The sequence below is a fragment of the Colletotrichum tamarilloi genome (genome assembly GCF_030869305.1).
Source record: "Colletotrichum tamarilloi strain Tom-12 chromosome Unknown Scaffold_106.1, whole genome shotgun sequence".
In the NCBI taxonomy this organism is placed as follows: Eukaryota; Fungi; Ascomycota; class Sordariomycetes; order Glomerellales; family Glomerellaceae; genus Colletotrichum; species Colletotrichum tamarilloi.
The window spans coordinates 13,501-29,033 of NW_026849489.1; the positions used below are offsets into that span (position 1 = coordinate 13,501).

The following is a 15,533-nucleotide window of genomic DNA, read 5'->3' on the forward strand; positions in this document are numbered from 1 at the left end:
TTTCGGGAGTGTTCACTAACTAATCCGACCCATGTTAACTCATAATAGTGGATGGCCGAGGCGTCAATAGAAACAAACTGCACTGCCTTTGTAGATTCGAGGAAACAAGACTTCACAAGTTTGAATAACTTGCCAACATGCGAACATCAAAACCCTGAATGAACAGCCTGATTGATTCATACTTGGCTAATGCTATCTTGGGAATTACGACCCTCCGCCCTCAGATCCGGAGTTTTACTTGATGTGATACCCGACCTACGGCTTAAGCACTCCGGGGGCGGCACGGGCACCCACCCTAACTTGTGTTAGGATAACCACTATTTACAACTCACAGGATCGAGTTTACTAGCAATTCACATTTCAAATTTGAAGTCATTCACACCCGCAACTAAAGAGCTTGACTAGGACTTAATTCCCAGAACCGTGGATGGCAATGTCACTTGCAGGATCCGAACCCCCAATTGCGGCGAAATGCATGGTCTGGCCATGCACAATGAGCCCACTAGGGACGGCTACGTGCATCCACTCTCCACCTATGATAGTTGAAGCCGGGGAAGCGATCTCCTGACGATGCTCCACTTGACTCGGGCAGCTGATTAGAGCAGACACCGGAGTATTAGCCATGCTGGGATCAACCAACGACTTTCAGCTTGGCAGAGGGGCCCATGAATCCTTCGAAATGAGACCTTTAAAATTGATTGCAGCCCTCTCGTATGATCCTTCTGTTCTTTTCTCAGTGTTCACCTCAACCGTCATAGAAAGCAACATCTCTGCCATCAATAATCACATTTAGTTGGCACAAAGTCTTTGCCGCCGGCGAAGGAGCACACATACGTACGGGCTCTGTTTCGCTCTGGATCTTGACCTTGATCGTTGAGATCCTACTTCCAAGGGATGGCATCATTACTGTCTCTTCCACTGGAGGTTTTGCAACAGGTCTTAGCCAAACTCGCCGACAACCCACCAGAACCACCTAGTTTGGAGTTTTACGTCCCTCCTTTCAACTCCAACCCAACGTCGGCTATACTCTGCCAGACATGCCGCAGTCTCCGTGAGATTGCTGAGCCGGTCCTTCACCGACACATTTACATTCCAAATGCGAGTGTAAAGAAGTTCATATCACTGTTCAAGTGTTGGAAAGCACGGCCTCACTGCGCTCAGTACACCCGAAGACTCACAATTGAGGCAAGATCACAACGCCTTGAAGGATATTCCCACCGTGCAGTAACGCGTCTCATTGATCTTGAAGATGCCGATTTCGTTTCTGGCATCATCCAAGATGTAGGTCTCGAGATACGACCCGATTGGTACGAGTATGACTGGAACATCAACGTCTTCGTGGAAGTCGCCATGTTACTGGCACAGAACGCCGAATCCGTTGAGTTGATGTTTGAACCCAAACGCGGCGTCTATCGACAACCCTTTGACATGATCCCCGAGCCGAACAAGACAACTAAGCCAATCCTCTTCAATAATCTTCGACACCTTCACTTGATGCAACCAGGCCTCAGTACTATGGACGAGTTCAAGTCTATTTTGCACTGCGCGCCAAACCTTCAAGGACTTCGGCTTGATCTTTGCGACGACCCTATGTCCGTTTTCACCCTTCCGCCGAACCTCACCAGTCTCATTCTACGGCGCACCAATCTCAGTACACGGCACTTCCAATCAATGACCTCGAACTTCACCATGCTACGCCATCTAGAGCTTGTTTTTAATGGCTTCTCACGAGAAGCATCCATCATGGAGGCCATTGCAAAGCATCGTAACACTTTGACGAGTCTCATATTGATATCTGGCAAGACTCTTCCCTTTGCAAAGCTGAAGAGTCTCCACAAACTCGAATCTCTTACCATGAGCATCGAGACTGTGCGGCCCGAGGATTTGTTGGGTTCGCTTCCATCTTCTTTGCGCGAGTTACGCATTCTGGAAGAAACGGATGGCGGGACTGCACATCGACCTGAAATATGGTTCGAAGATTTCAACGCCGACTTGGATGCACGGTCGGAAACCCTGCCTCAAGATATGGTCATCTATAGGAGTTCATATTCCAGGGGGATCAAGTCTGCGCTTACTCTCACCTCCTTCAGCAGGGATTGCGTACTTTGGCGGGAGGTGAGTGAATGCAGACAGTGACAATATGATTACAGTCCTGGCAACTTCTGCTTGCCGCAGTCCGTAGTCTTCCGCCGGTTCTTAGCATATGATGCTTCGAGTCATGACTAGAATCAGAGAAAACACATTGAAATGCGTGTAGAGTAGTCACATGTACCTTGAAGAATCGTGGTGAAAATACACGGCGGCGCGATGCCCGTAAACAAGCTTAGTCATCATTCATGGGCGCCATTCCAGAAGTTCGCTGAATCGTCTTGGTCTCCTCATCAAACCAAATCAGTCAACCACCGATATAGGAGGGTCGAGTAGACCATGCCTCCTTCACCAGATCCTGTGAATGCTAGCCATGCACATGATGATTCCATTAATCTGAGGTCTTCCCGCAAACCGCGCAGAAGTGGCATTTGGGCTCTCCTCGCACTAGTACTCCTGGTCAATCTGGCCGCCAGTCTCTACCAGCTTCCCCTCAGCAGAGTCATTGAACGCCGCCTCTGCCGCGAGCATTACGCAGTCACAGATCCTTCGGTAATCGACAAAGATGGCAATGTTGCAGAAGGTTTTTGCAAGGTGGACGATGTGCAGCAGGGTCTTGCCTGGATTCAAGGGACTATGGAAACGGCGTGGATCGTGGGTGGTAAGCGCGCAGAATCTCACTGGCAGGCATTCGCTCTTCGACTGACGTCCATCCAGACTTCATCATGACGGTTCCGCTGGGATTCCTCGCGGAGAGGTACGGTCGGCGGTCCATCCTCTGCCTCAACATTGTGCCCCGCATCATCTTGTTGACGTGGGCCGTTATCGTGGGGTACTTTGAGCAAACCTTGCCGACCAAAGCCATGATCGCATCCCCGTTCTTCTCGGTCCTAGGCGGTGATTGTGTTTTCAACTCAATCACATATGCCATAGCTTCCAACATGACAGACGACCACGTCCTGAGGTGATTAGGCCATCGACCTGACCTCGCGCATTACCCTGGTTAACTAAGGTGACACAGGGCCACGTATTTCGGATGGATGGGCTCCGTGTCGTATGTCGTCAACTTGCTTGGCCCAGCTCTCGCATCAGCATCTATGAGTCTTCTTCTCTGGCTTCCGTTCTGGATTGGAATCGCTCTCCTTCTTCTGGCCATTCCCGCTATCTCCCTCCTGGAGGAATCACCTGACAGCCACCCTGACGCGGACGACCAAGCGAGACCTCTCCTCTCATCCCCTGTGCTGAAAGCTCAAGACGCCGATTCATCCCTTCTGAGATCCATCCTCCAGCGCTTCGGCGTCTTGAAGTCTATCGTCGCAGGTCATCCTCGCAACATGACCCTCCTGCTCATCAGCTTTGTCCTCACCTCGCTCGCAAGCTCGGACACGAAGTTGCTTGTGCAATACATCTCGAAACGCTATCACTGGACGTTTGCGTCTACAGGCTATCTCCTCTCCGCCAAAGCCGTCGTCAACTTCACGCTCCTGACGGTCATCATTCCCGCCATTCTTCGGTCGAGACAGAATAGGTTGCGGCATATTCCGCCTGAGCTGGCCAGTCACCGGATGAACATACACTACGCCAACATCTGCTTGGTTGTCTCTATCCTCGGTGCTCTGGCGATTGCTGTAGCGAGCCGGATCTGGATGATGGTACCCTCACTGTTTCTCTACGCTCTCGGCTCGGCACTGCCGGTATTCACGCTCTCACTGCTCAAGTCTCCCTTCATCTCACCACAGAGACACGACCAGCCGGTCAACTCCTCGGACCCAGAGTCACACATATTTTCGATTGTGATGATGGTCAAGACTTCAGGATCGCTTTTAGGCGCACCACTGATGATGGTTCTATGGGTGAAGAGCATAGCGATCGGCGGCGCAGCTCTCGGCATCCCGTACCTTATTTCAGCCAGCTGTTATCTTGCTGCTTTGCTCGTCTTAGGTCGCATCACAACGGAGTAGTGCAGTATTCATTCAGAAATTAGAGTCCGCATAGACGTCACAGCACAGTCACACATAGAGTTTTCAGGCTATGGATATCACGAATTACTTACAAGATGAGTGACATGGACGGTGGCGAGTCTAGAAGGCAGGAGATACAAGGCATGGTACACCTGATACCCTCGGCCGAGAGAACGCGTAAGCTCTCTGACCCCCGGATGCAACCCACCACATATTGATTGAACGCGGACTCCGGACACGTATAGCCAAGTAGCTTTCACCCAAGTATCCAACTCGCAATCGCTTCTACGGCGTCCCAGTTCACGACGCCCTTTGCCAAGAGCCCATTGAGTACCTCGGTATCCATAACTTCCATTGCCGGCAAAAGATTCGGTATGGTGAGCTTCTCTCTAAGCCCAAGTTGTTCGTCCGACCGACCGGCCGCCGTGGAGACCGCGGAACACGTGGACTCTTCGGCACCTGACGGCTCTAGCTCCGGACCCTCGGCCGCAATACTGGGGTTCGTGACTCCGTTGCTCCGGACGGTCGCGATCCCCATTTTCAAGTGCAATCACCGCCTTTAATGCCCACCCGAATCAACCGAAGTGGAGGGTTCTAGGAAGAGTTACACGAACGTGGAGGGGGTGTCTTGGTTCAAGAAACACCCTGCAGGCCAAGGAGAGGAGACCTTGGTTCGACAACCCCTGTCGCTTCAAGCGGGGGACATCCGTCGTGCTCACTGATTACTGCTTATGGTTCAGTTGAAATGCATCGGACAATCAGTGGCATCAGGCACATGGTTCTCGATCCTTCGCTTGCTTACTCTTCGTGCCCTGCTCCCCTTCTCTTGCGTTCATCCTATGATTCTGTGACCGGCTCACTGAGACTCTCATCTCGCGACATCGGTTCAACATGATGCGCTCCAATGTGGTGAGAGGTATCATTCTTGCACGCCTCCAACCAACACCGAGTATCTCACTACGATGCTGGCAACCAGTCCTCCAACTGAGACGCCTCTTCTCCGAGAAAACATCGCCCACAGCAGACGAAAAAGTAGATATCCTCATAGTCGGCTCCGGCGCCGGTGGTCTAACGGCCGCCCTCCGCGCCCGAACCCTCGGCCTCAACCCCGTTGTCATCGAAAAGGAAGCAACACTCGGCGGCGCGTCAGTGATCTCAGGCGGAGGCCTCTGGATCCCAGCAAACCCAATATCCAAAGCCGCAGGCATATGCGACTCCAAAGAAGATGCCCTCGCGTACTTTGATCGAGCCGTCGGAGACGTCGGGCCGGTGTCGTCGCTGGCGAAGCGCAAGGCGTATCTAGATAATGGGCCACAGATGATCTGCTTCCTGAGAGACCTTGGTTTTGAATGGAGATTTAGTAGGGGGTATCCGGATTATTACCCCAAGACGAAGGGCGCCATGGGGAAAGGAGGTGGGAGAACTATCGAGTCTGTCGCTTTTGATACTAGGAAGCTGGGAAAATGGCAAGCTACGCTGCCGCCTGCAAACATACCCGTGGCAATCCACGGTGAGCAAGCACCATGGATCACAATGATGACGGCTTCTCTCCAAGCTTTCATCAAGTCGACCAGAATCATGCTACCCATCGTCGGCAAAACCATCCTTGGACAGAAACTCGTCAGCCTAGGCCGCGGACTCATCGCGCAGCTTCTCTACCTCAACATCAAACACGCAACCGACATCCGACTACGTACCTCCCTCCTGGATCTCACACTCTCCCAAGCAGGAAAAGTAACCGGCGCAAGAGTCAAACTCCCCGATGGAACCACCAAGACCATCAAGGCATCCCGGGCCGTCATCCTTGCAGCAGGTGGCTTCGCGCACAACAAACCTCTCCGAGAGAAGTACGGTCCGACCCCAGCCAGCACGTCATGGACCAACTCGCCCAAAAGCGACACAGGCGACGCTGTCATCGCGGGGCAGAAACTCGGCGCGGCGACGGCGTTGATGGATGATGAGTGGTGGGGGCCGACCATCTTCGACCCGGTGACGGGCAAACCTCACTTTGCGCTTATAGAGCGATCTCGACCGCACTGTATCATCGTCGACAACGCCGGGAAGAGATTTATGAACGAGGCGCAGTCTTACACGGATGCTGGACACGATCAATATGAGAGGAACAAGTCTGTCAAGGCGATTCCAGCCTGGTTGATTATGGATACGAACCACCGGAACAGATACATGCTTGGCACTCAGCTGTTCGCGAGAATGAAACCTAAGAAGCCGGTTGCGAATGGAGCAATGTTCGCGGCAAGCACTCTGAGAGACTTGGCGAAGCAGATTGGAGTCGACGCTGAAGGTCTGGAAGGAACCATCATGAGGTACAACGACATGTGCAAGACTGGCGTTGACGCAGACTTTGGAAAGGGTGACAACGCATATGATAACTTCTTCGGTGACCCCGCCGCTGGCGGGCCCAACCCAAACATGGGAGCATTGAGCAAGGCACCGTTCTATGCTATCGCCATTTGGCCAGGCGACTTGGGCACTAAGGGTGGCCTCGTTACTGATGAGCATCAAAGGGTACTAAAGGAGGACGGCGAGGCGATTCCTGGGCTGTATGCTATTGGTAACACGGCGGCGAGCATCATGGGGCGGACTTATCTGGGAGCTGGATCGACTTTGGGTCCTGCAATGACGCATGGCTTCCTTGCAGTCAATCGCATCGCCGAGTCCTGAAAGTCTGGCCTCATTGAAAAGTGTCTACTGTGTGATTCTTATTCATTAGGAAATGGATTCCTATCAATCAGTGCAAGGTTCAGGCAGCATTGCGCGTGATGATGAGTATGTTTCTGCTGACTTGAAATGAGGTGATAGTACCCATTATAGGTGATAGGAACAGTGGGTTGTATTTAACCATCAAGCATGTATATACGTTGCTAATTCTGAACTCCAGAGCATGTCAAAGAACGCAGTTGACATATGGCTGCTTGGTCTCGCTCGCAATGTCAACGCCCTTCATGCTATCCGTCGACCCTTGGGTCGGGGATTAAACCAAATTAATGACACCATGAAAGCAAAGAAAATCTTCAACATGAGCACATCTTCTCTATGCCATCGTCTCCCCTCGTGTACGTCGTCTGTCTACACTGGTCTAATAGGCTCTAGCACAACTCTTTGTGTGACTCTAGTGGGGTAGCTTCCGGGGTGGCAATGACGTCTGGTGTCGAAGTTCCGGAGTGTAGCTTGTCGTAATCGGTCGAATCGACACTGTTCTTGTCTGACTTTTCCGACTTTGAGTCTTCAATCGTCTCGTCCTTGTCATCTTTGGCGTCTTCGGTCGATTCTTCTGTCTTCTGGATCACAGTATTGACATCAGGCTTCGCGGCATCTGCACTATCAGCCTCAAGCCTTTCGCGCTCTCCGCCCGCGTTCACCTGGGCGTTGTCGATATCGGCTTCTCCCTTCTTGCCCATACCACCCTCGAGAAGCTCGCCACCTTCCATGACGACACGAACTTCAAGGTCCTCATCCATGGAGTAGACGCGCACTCCGACGATGCAGATGGCGTTCCAGGGATCAGGCAGACCCTCCTCCTCAGATTCGTAACGCTCGTCGTGTCTTTTGGGTGGTCCAGCGGGAGTCAGGCGTGGCTTTCTGACCATGTCATCGTCACTATACAACTCTTCCCAGTCTTCGATGGGCGAGTCAGACGAATCGCCATCTGAGTCGTAGGATTTCTGCGCTGGCGGTGCGGGAGCAGGGGTAGGAGCCGGGGAAGGGGCAGGTTTGTCTGCAGGCTTATCGTCGGTGGCGTCCTTCTTGGCTCCATCATTGGGCTCTTCCTTGGACTCGTTTGTGCCATCTGTCTTGGAGTCACCTGCAGCAACGTCCTTGGACTCTTCCTTGGGCTCCTCCTTGGGCTCCTCCTTGGTGACTTCCGTCTGGACGGCTTGGTCCTTGGGCTTCTCTGCATCCTTCTTCTTTGCCTCTGCGTCTTCCAAAAGTTTCGCTTCTTCGGCCTTCTTGGCTTCCGCGGCGGCTTTTTGAGCGGCCTCGAGGTCAGCCTTAGCCTTGGCTGCTTCCGCCTTCTTGGCACGCTTGCGGTCGCGCTTCTCGTTGTTCTTCTTGGTCTGCTGCTTGGTGACTTCGCGGTTGGTGTGGCGTCTCTCCCAGAGCTTGCGGCGCTCCTTTTGGCGAGATTCGGAGGCTCTCTGCTGCTCCTTGATCTTTCGCAGTCTAGCGACCTCTTGGAGATGCGCAGTGCCTTTGCTATGAGCCAAGTCGTACGCGGCACCAATTTGCGCCAGCTTATCGTTCTCAACGCGCTTCTTGCACTCACGCTTGACCACATCTTCGACAGAGGGGATGTTAGTGTCCCTCTCACCAGTGACACTCATGAAGATGCTGTACTCTCCGGCTGGCATGTCCGGTAGCTCGATAGAGACGGATCGGTCCATGAGATAGTTGCCGTGGGAGCGTACGATATAGTCCTCGGCACCAGGGCGGTCTCGCTCATGTATCCGGAAGTGGATGCGGAAAGCGTACTGTCCCTGAAGTCCCTTGAAGTATCTCGTGTCAAGTTGAGTCAAAACTAGGGCTAGCGGCCCATCCTTGGACAACTTGACCTGGAATTTCTCGTTGAACTGGGATTTCCAGGGCACCTCAACGCCGATCCAACGTTGAGCGCACCTCCAAGCGGGGTCGCGGAATAGCCTGGTTCTGTCGATATGTTGGAATTTGCGTAGGAAGTCGTCGTAGTTGATCCAGAAGACAGAGTCATTGCCAAAGTGGTGGCCAAGCTCCTCTTGAACTTCCATGGTCCATTCCTTGGAGCCGTCGGACCAAGCACCCTCCCATACACCCTTGCGAATCTTGCCCCAAGGGTTGCGCAGCTTGATCAGACGCTCTCCAGACTTGAGCGTCCTAGCTTCCATGATCACGTATGCGTGGCCTTCCGAGATGCCATTTCTCTCGCCGTAGCCTCCATCTAAGAGACCGGTAGAACAGCCGAAGAGGAACTCCTCGTTGACTTTGGCAAGTTCGTTTTCCCAGAAGCCCTCGAGGTCGAGGATATCCGATGTAAGCAGCTCGGTGGTGACACCACCCGAGAGATCTTCCAAGCCCTCGCCGATCCAACCGCCAGCCAACGAGGCGAAGTCACCGTGTGCCTTGGCATAAGCCTTTTCAATCAGCGGCACCCAGGTCTCGTTCTGGTCCTTGCACTGAGCAAAGAAGAGGGCCTTGGATCCGGTCTGATAGGTCTTGCGGTAGACACGCTCAACGTCCTCTCGGTCGATCTGCTGGAGGAGATCCCGCTGCATGCTAGGCGAATCCCAGCAAGGAGACTTCAGGTACAGCTTGTCATCGATAATGGAGTAGATCCACTCGCCATCTCGGTAGAAGACGAAGCCGTAGATGCCGATGCGAGTATCGTACTCAACGCAGATGCGCTGAATACCGCCCTCGACGTTAGCAAGGGCAGTCAGCGTAGCCATCAACCAGCAGTCCCCGAGGCTCCCCTGCTTCACATCTCCGCCATTGACGTTCTTCAAAAAGGTTGGCTTCTCGAAAATCTCGTGAACTCGCTTTACTGCTTTGGGGACAGATGCGCTTGGGTTGGAGAGAGTCGTTCTAGAAAGTTGCCACTTGGTATGGCCGAGAGTGTTGAGACAGTGACCCTTTTCCCACTTCAAATCCCAGTCCTGAGTGGTCTGTTAGCTCCCCAGGTTCGAATTCGCAAGCATTGGGGGGTGGAGGTAACTCACCAGATCCCAGCCAGGGTCCCGATATCGCATGTTGACTCTACGACATTCTTGGATTATCTTCTTCACTTTCCGGCGGCACTCCTCGACGGCTCGTTCGTATCCGGCGCTAAGCAACTCATTGGGCTTCTCTGAGCTTGCTGGCGGCAGAACGGGGTCGAATGGTAGCACAGCCAAAGCCTTGTTGAACTTTTTGTCTTGGAACTTCTTCCAAATATGATTGATAGAAGGCTGCGGAGGCGTCTTCTTCTTTTTCGTCTTCTTCTTGTCGGTGGTGTTTGTCGATGCCGGCACAGGGCGCGGGCGACGAGGGTCGTCCGACTCTTCTGAAGAGCTGTAGCCGTGCATGGTATGAATGCGGTAAAAAGAACACGGAAGCTTGAGAACTAGGTGTTTGTTGCAAGTCTAAGGAATCACAACGGTCGAGGACGAGGTAGGTGGAAGGTGGGAGCTGAGCAGTAGTTTTCTAGAACTGCCAGCTTACAGAAAACGTCTCGAGCTTATTGTTGTACACGGGTCAGTTACGGCAAGATCGAGCGAAATAAGGGCGGTCTAATGCCTTGGCACAGACAGACGACCGACTCGAGGCAAGGTGGAACGGTGAAGGAAGGTTATGGAGGGTACGGATAGCTTTAGAGGCATAGACGAGCACGAGTCGTGGATGGAAGACGAGGCAGCTTATAAGGGAAACAAAAAGGCGGAGGAAGAGGGTACAATGTAGACGAAGGAGGGCTCACCTAGCTCGTAAGAGTCGCGGACTGGGTACCTCCAACAAAAGCGTGGCAGCCTCGCCGGAAGTATTGGACGATCTGACAAGCATGAGTCGAGGCCGGGGCCGTGACCGGGATGGCGGAGGTGGAGGGTGGCTCGCACCACATGGATGTAGATGATGGGAAGCCGTAGCCACCTACTGTGTAAGCTATTGCGAGGCAGCCAAGGCATCGAGTCGGAAGTCGAGGAACCGCATCCATTGTCGCCATTGGCCTCGGTAGGTTGGCGACATCAAGGACCCCGGTAAAAGGACGAGCAGGCCGGCGTGGCTTGTGGTGATTGTCGTGATTGCTTCCCCCTGTTTCCCCGTATCACTCAATTCGTCCATCCTTGGAGGAGGTTGAGCACCGGGCATTGAGTGGGGCAGGGGTCTAATTGGCGTCAAGCCGGTCGATTTCAGGGTTCCAGAAGGCAGTACTTCGGATCGAAGGGTGTCAGATTTCTTCCATTTTGTTGGTGCCACGGTAGAAGACGGAAAGGGAGTTGCGTGGATGTCTTGGACGAAGACAAAGAACGGCGCGCACGGCTGTGGTTGAGGAGGGAAGTTGGAGGGATGGGAGAATCGGGGAGAACGGGACTGGTGGAGGGTGGAGGTATCGGTACAGCTTGTGTGGGGTGAGAGGTACATGGAGCAGGTACGTATCTTGCGTTGGACCCCCAATCGTGTCATGCACTGCACTCCAGGGGACACTGCAGAGTCGTTAGCGCCGTGGGTGCGCGGTCGGGAGCCTTCAGCACCCTGCGATAAGAATTTAGTTGGTGCCGCTTCAGGGTCTTGACGACGCCTAAGGTAGCTATGCAACAGCTCTGATTGGCTTAGGTCTGCTGCTGATACCGATAAGGCCGCCCAGGCGAGGCGGATAAGGTTCCTAATCGTCTCAAATTGGCCCAAGATGGACGAGGCACCGTTGGCGCTCCTTTGATTTTCGGCATGCGCGAACCTCCTCAAGCTCCTGCCTTTTGTTCCTTCCTCGCTCTTCTGTCCGATCCTTTTCCTCCGTGAGGCAATTCAGAACTTCCATTGTCAATCACCAACCTACCCACCCTCCATCTTTCGTCATCTGCTTTAATTTATTTCCATCCATTTGAGGCAAGAGGCCACGCTGCATTATGCTTCCGACATTCGGTCACTAACCTTCTTCTTCTTCAACAACACCACCCGTGGATTGTGTCACACATCTACCCGGCAGGCAATGGTACAGATATGCAAGAGCTTCTACGGATAGGCATCCCGCGTGCCCATCATCAGCCGCGTCTGACAGGCCTGGTCCCGTTTGTCTTTTACGCTTTGTGTTTGTGTTCGTCGGACGAGGTGGGCGAGCTTGCGGATACCCACTACCACCAACACCGCCAACCAAGATCCGCTCCGGTTGCTATCCCCCATCCGACCTTGCCGTTGGAATTTGGGGCAATGTTGTAGGTACACTATTCGCACGGCCGGCCTACCTTAGTACCCCCCGAGTTCAGCCAGGGTTCAAGCTCCACGGTGGCAATCAATTCTTGATTCACACTCGATCAACAGTTTCAATACTTCAGGATGAGGGCATTCCCAGCATGCCATTGGGGGCTCACACCCAGGCTGACTGCCTCACGACTGCCTGGCATTGTGTTCCATCGTCTAACTCAATTCATGGTTCACGAGATTCATTGGTCGGCGCGATATAAACCCTGATGGACGGCTTAGGCAACGACATTGCTTAACCTGGTGAAGAAGCAGGCCAATCTCTCAGCACAGCCAGACCACCGTTGACTATGGTGGTTTCCGATCAGGCTGCCTCTTGATGACCCCGCGATGTGCGACAACCGCAGAGAGGCTCGGCTTCAGCCGTACGCAAGCAACCCTACAAACTCGCCCCGAACGGAATTTCTGTACGCTGGCACACTCTCGTATACCATATCTGGACGACGTTGCAGCAATCGACGCTTGCCAGACCCTTAATCATTCCGCAATTGATCAGATACACTTTGACCTTTTTCCACTTCAACTCACGCATGGGGATACTCGACTCCCGACTCCATAGGGATCAACGAACATTTCCCTCTTATCAAGTTGCCTCGAAACATTCAAGAGCTACGGAATAGACCCTGGCGATTTCTACCCCGACTTTGGACGGATAAAGATAGATCATCGCAGCACGATAACCCAAGATACTGTACCTCCAGCCCGCCCCCGAACACCGCGCCCTCCTACCACATCCGCTCTAGGCCCACATTGCCACTAGTGAACGCTGTTGCTGGGTTCCTCCACTGGCTTCCGGCGGTGCAGGGGAAAGCGACAAGTCACACATGCACGAAGCGCGAGGAGGATTGATAATGGAATCCGGGGATATCGAGGCGACAACGAGGTGCGATACCCATCTCAATCTGTGCCATGGCTGAGGTCCATGCAGCAGCATTTCTAGCCTCCTGTACGAGACCCCAACAACGGCATAGCATGTTGCTGGCCTGAGCACTGTGACATTCTATGTACGGATACAGATGCGCAATGCAGTAGGTGGCAGGGGCCATGTTCCTCCACTAAATCTGCCCCATCGCGCCTCATATCACTTGTCACAAGCAGCATCCGACCAGATTCAAGTATGTCGATGGTCACAGTGTGCCGCTCTGCAGCACTGCGTGGTGCGTGGTGAACTCTCGTCCAAGCTTCAACAAGATTCACGGCCTCAGTAACATATCGTCCGCCTTGTTTGACATGGCTTCCTGCCATTCGCCTGGTGCGCGAACCGGGAGACACCGCATGCGTCCGAGCCGATGTTGGCGCAAACCCAATGCCGGCTCCGGTATCCCGTCCCGTTCTGGCCCAAAGCAATACACTGCATGGCTACAGACTACAGATAGTATGCAATTCAGCAATATTGACAGCTCGTCTATCGCAGTCACCACCAACATACAATTGAGGGCGACCATACATAAGACTCGACGCCGGTTAGTCTGTCAATGTTTCTCGCGAGAGCATGCACCTGACCTCCCTATCGTGCCCCTCTCCAGCAGCCTAAGGGGGCCTCATTATTGCGCGAACAACGCACCGTGCCGCTAGGCCATTGGTAAGGCGATTCCCTATCTCGGGTAGAGGTAGGTACTCAAGGCACAGGGACCGACACAGCGGCCAATGACATCAGATGAGACCACGAAGGACCCAGACTGATTCGTGTTACTCTGGCCAGGAGCATGGACGGGAAAACGGAAGGCAGAAAATGCAACCAAAGACAGAGAGGAAAAAGGGGACCGAGGAACTAATCACACCCACCCACCCCAGTGCCAGCCACTTTTGGCTGAGGACCCTGAGTCGGTGTGGATGGACCCTGATCGTCCAAAGCACCGGAAACACGCCAGTGGCAACAAGACCCAGGCCGTGCTACGGAATAGCCGTTCCGAATACGTTGAGACACCGAGGAAAAGGAAAAGGGTTGATTTAGTAACGGCTTTCGCATACCGTGGTAGCGTCGTACCGAACTTGACGCCAAAATCCGTCGCATTACCTAGGTATTCCTCAGAGCGTTAGAGGCATGTACTTCCACACCGACTCGCCGGCTTCGGGAACTTGCCGCTTTGGGTCAAGGTCTGGACCGAGTGCCCCTTGTCGGACGACATCCGTTGCCTCACCGACTTCACCGTTTCCTCCGATCCCGCAGTTCCATGCTCTTCTGGCGTTCCCACGTTCCCGCCTCCCATCATGCCATCCAAGCACGTCTTCTGCACGAGTGTTTCTGACCTGCGTCCGCCTCCCCATCATTTACTTGCCGAAATGGACTTTGTGCGATAGTTGTTCGCTACTATGTTTCAAGCATGCCCCCACTTCCAATAATGGGGTTGCAGAGATCTGAACCAGAACATCCAGCTTATATTCACCTCCTTGGCCAAGCGGACTGGTTGTACTTCGCGTATCCGCGCAATAAGAATTCCATGTAGTACAGAGGAACTATGGTTACCAACTTTCATTGGCGCAGCTGTCGCTGTCTTTTAGTAGGTACCTTGTGATGGAGTTCAGAAAATTAATTACCAGTCAACGCAGCCACTGCTGCAAATGCTTGGTAGCGAGACACCCAATATACTTGAAGCCGTCAAACCAGGTTAATCAAGCTCTTCAGTGAAGAGTTCCTCGATCTAGTTTGTTAAGAAGACTTGCCATGGTCACTTACCATTACCTGAAGCACTGTAGGCATATATAACCAATTACTACTAGACTTAACCCCTAATCAATAGAATCGTGAACCAATTCCAAAGTACCATTTTCACTGTCCTCAGGTTTGTTCTCAAGTTTCTTGCCGTTATTGATGCCATGCTTTGTCGGCGTTAAGCAGCTCATCAAGGTATAAGGCTGAGCGTTCCGCAAAAGTATGTTCCATGTAGGTCCAAATTGGTGCGCCGGAGCCGGTTTTGCTGGCAATGCTCCGCATCGTTTTGAGTGCCAATTTTTCATGCCATGTATTCTGTTGTAGTTCACACTTACCTGGAGGGTCGTCTAGTAGTTATCGGGAAACTCGTGTCTTGTTCAACCGGCGCACAAAGGGCTTCGAGCGAAGGTTTTTATGGTCTATAGACTCGATGCAGCTACAGAACTGGTTATTGGGTGACGTTAACTCTACATTCAAATTGCCTATCTCCGGCAGTCTAGTATCGAAGTTCAACCAAATGGCGGTTGATTCTGGTGCCTCATCTCATGAACCCCAGCTCTTGAGCCAGAGCCTGGCCATCTAGAAACGCCAAATTGCAACACTCTGGTCTCTCAAACGCTCCAATTTTCTGTCTTTGAACGAGCTCATCTCCCTCTATGGACTGTCTATAAGAAGAGTTTATGATGCTCGAGGGTGTGATTTTTCTAGTCATCGGAGATAGCTCTTATCCTAATTGTACGACCACCAACTCCACGACCAGAGAGCTGTCTTTTGACGGAACTCTGAAGTTAAAGGTATCCATCTCGTAACGATCGGAGATGGGTCTGTGTTATCGTGATCGGAGATGGGTTCCGGAGATCTCATAACATCCCATCTCTCATCCTCTCTAG

General features: G+C 52.8%; 4 protein-coding genes across 4 annotated transcripts; 2 read left to right on the forward strand and 2 right to left on the reverse strand.

Annotated features, from left to right (window-relative positions):
• Window positions 1–894: 894 nt before the first annotated feature.
• Window positions 895–4,049, forward strand: CTAM01_13826 (major facilitator superfamily transporter; the record flags this gene model as incomplete). Its single annotated transcript, XM_060529828.1, has 4 exons — window positions 895–2,115; window positions 2,425–2,749; window positions 2,806–3,052; window positions 3,110–4,049. 4 exons carry the CDS (start codon window positions 895–897, stop codon window positions 4,047–4,049), a joined length of 2,733 nt encoding a protein of 910 aa, XP_060375564.1.
• Window positions 4,050–4,305: 256 nt separating this feature from the next.
• CTAM01_13827 (uncharacterized protein) lies at window positions 4,306–4,587 on the reverse strand (the record flags this gene model as incomplete). Its single annotated transcript, XM_060529829.1, has 1 exon — window positions 4,306–4,587. The coding sequence occupies one exon, from the start codon at window positions 4,585–4,587 to the stop codon at window positions 4,306–4,308; it is 282 nt and encodes a 93-aa protein (XP_060375565.1).
• A 353-nt stretch (window positions 4,588–4,940) lies between these two features.
• CTAM01_13828 (uncharacterized protein) lies at window positions 4,941–6,731 on the forward strand (the record flags this gene model as incomplete). The annotated part of the gene is made up of 1 exon (XM_060529830.1): window positions 4,941–6,731. One exon carries the CDS (start codon window positions 4,941–4,943, stop codon window positions 6,729–6,731), a length of 1,791 nt encoding a protein of 596 aa, XP_060375566.1.
• Window positions 6,732–7,156: 425 nt separating this feature from the next.
• On the reverse strand, window positions 7,157–10,105 carry CTAM01_13829 (calpain family cysteine protease; the record flags this gene model as incomplete). The annotated part of the gene is made up of 2 exons (XM_060529831.1): window positions 7,157–9,697; window positions 9,761–10,105. 2 exons carry the CDS (start codon window positions 10,103–10,105, stop codon window positions 7,157–7,159), a joined length of 2,886 nt encoding a protein of 961 aa, XP_060375567.1.
• Window positions 10,106–15,533: the final 5,428 nt, after the last annotated feature.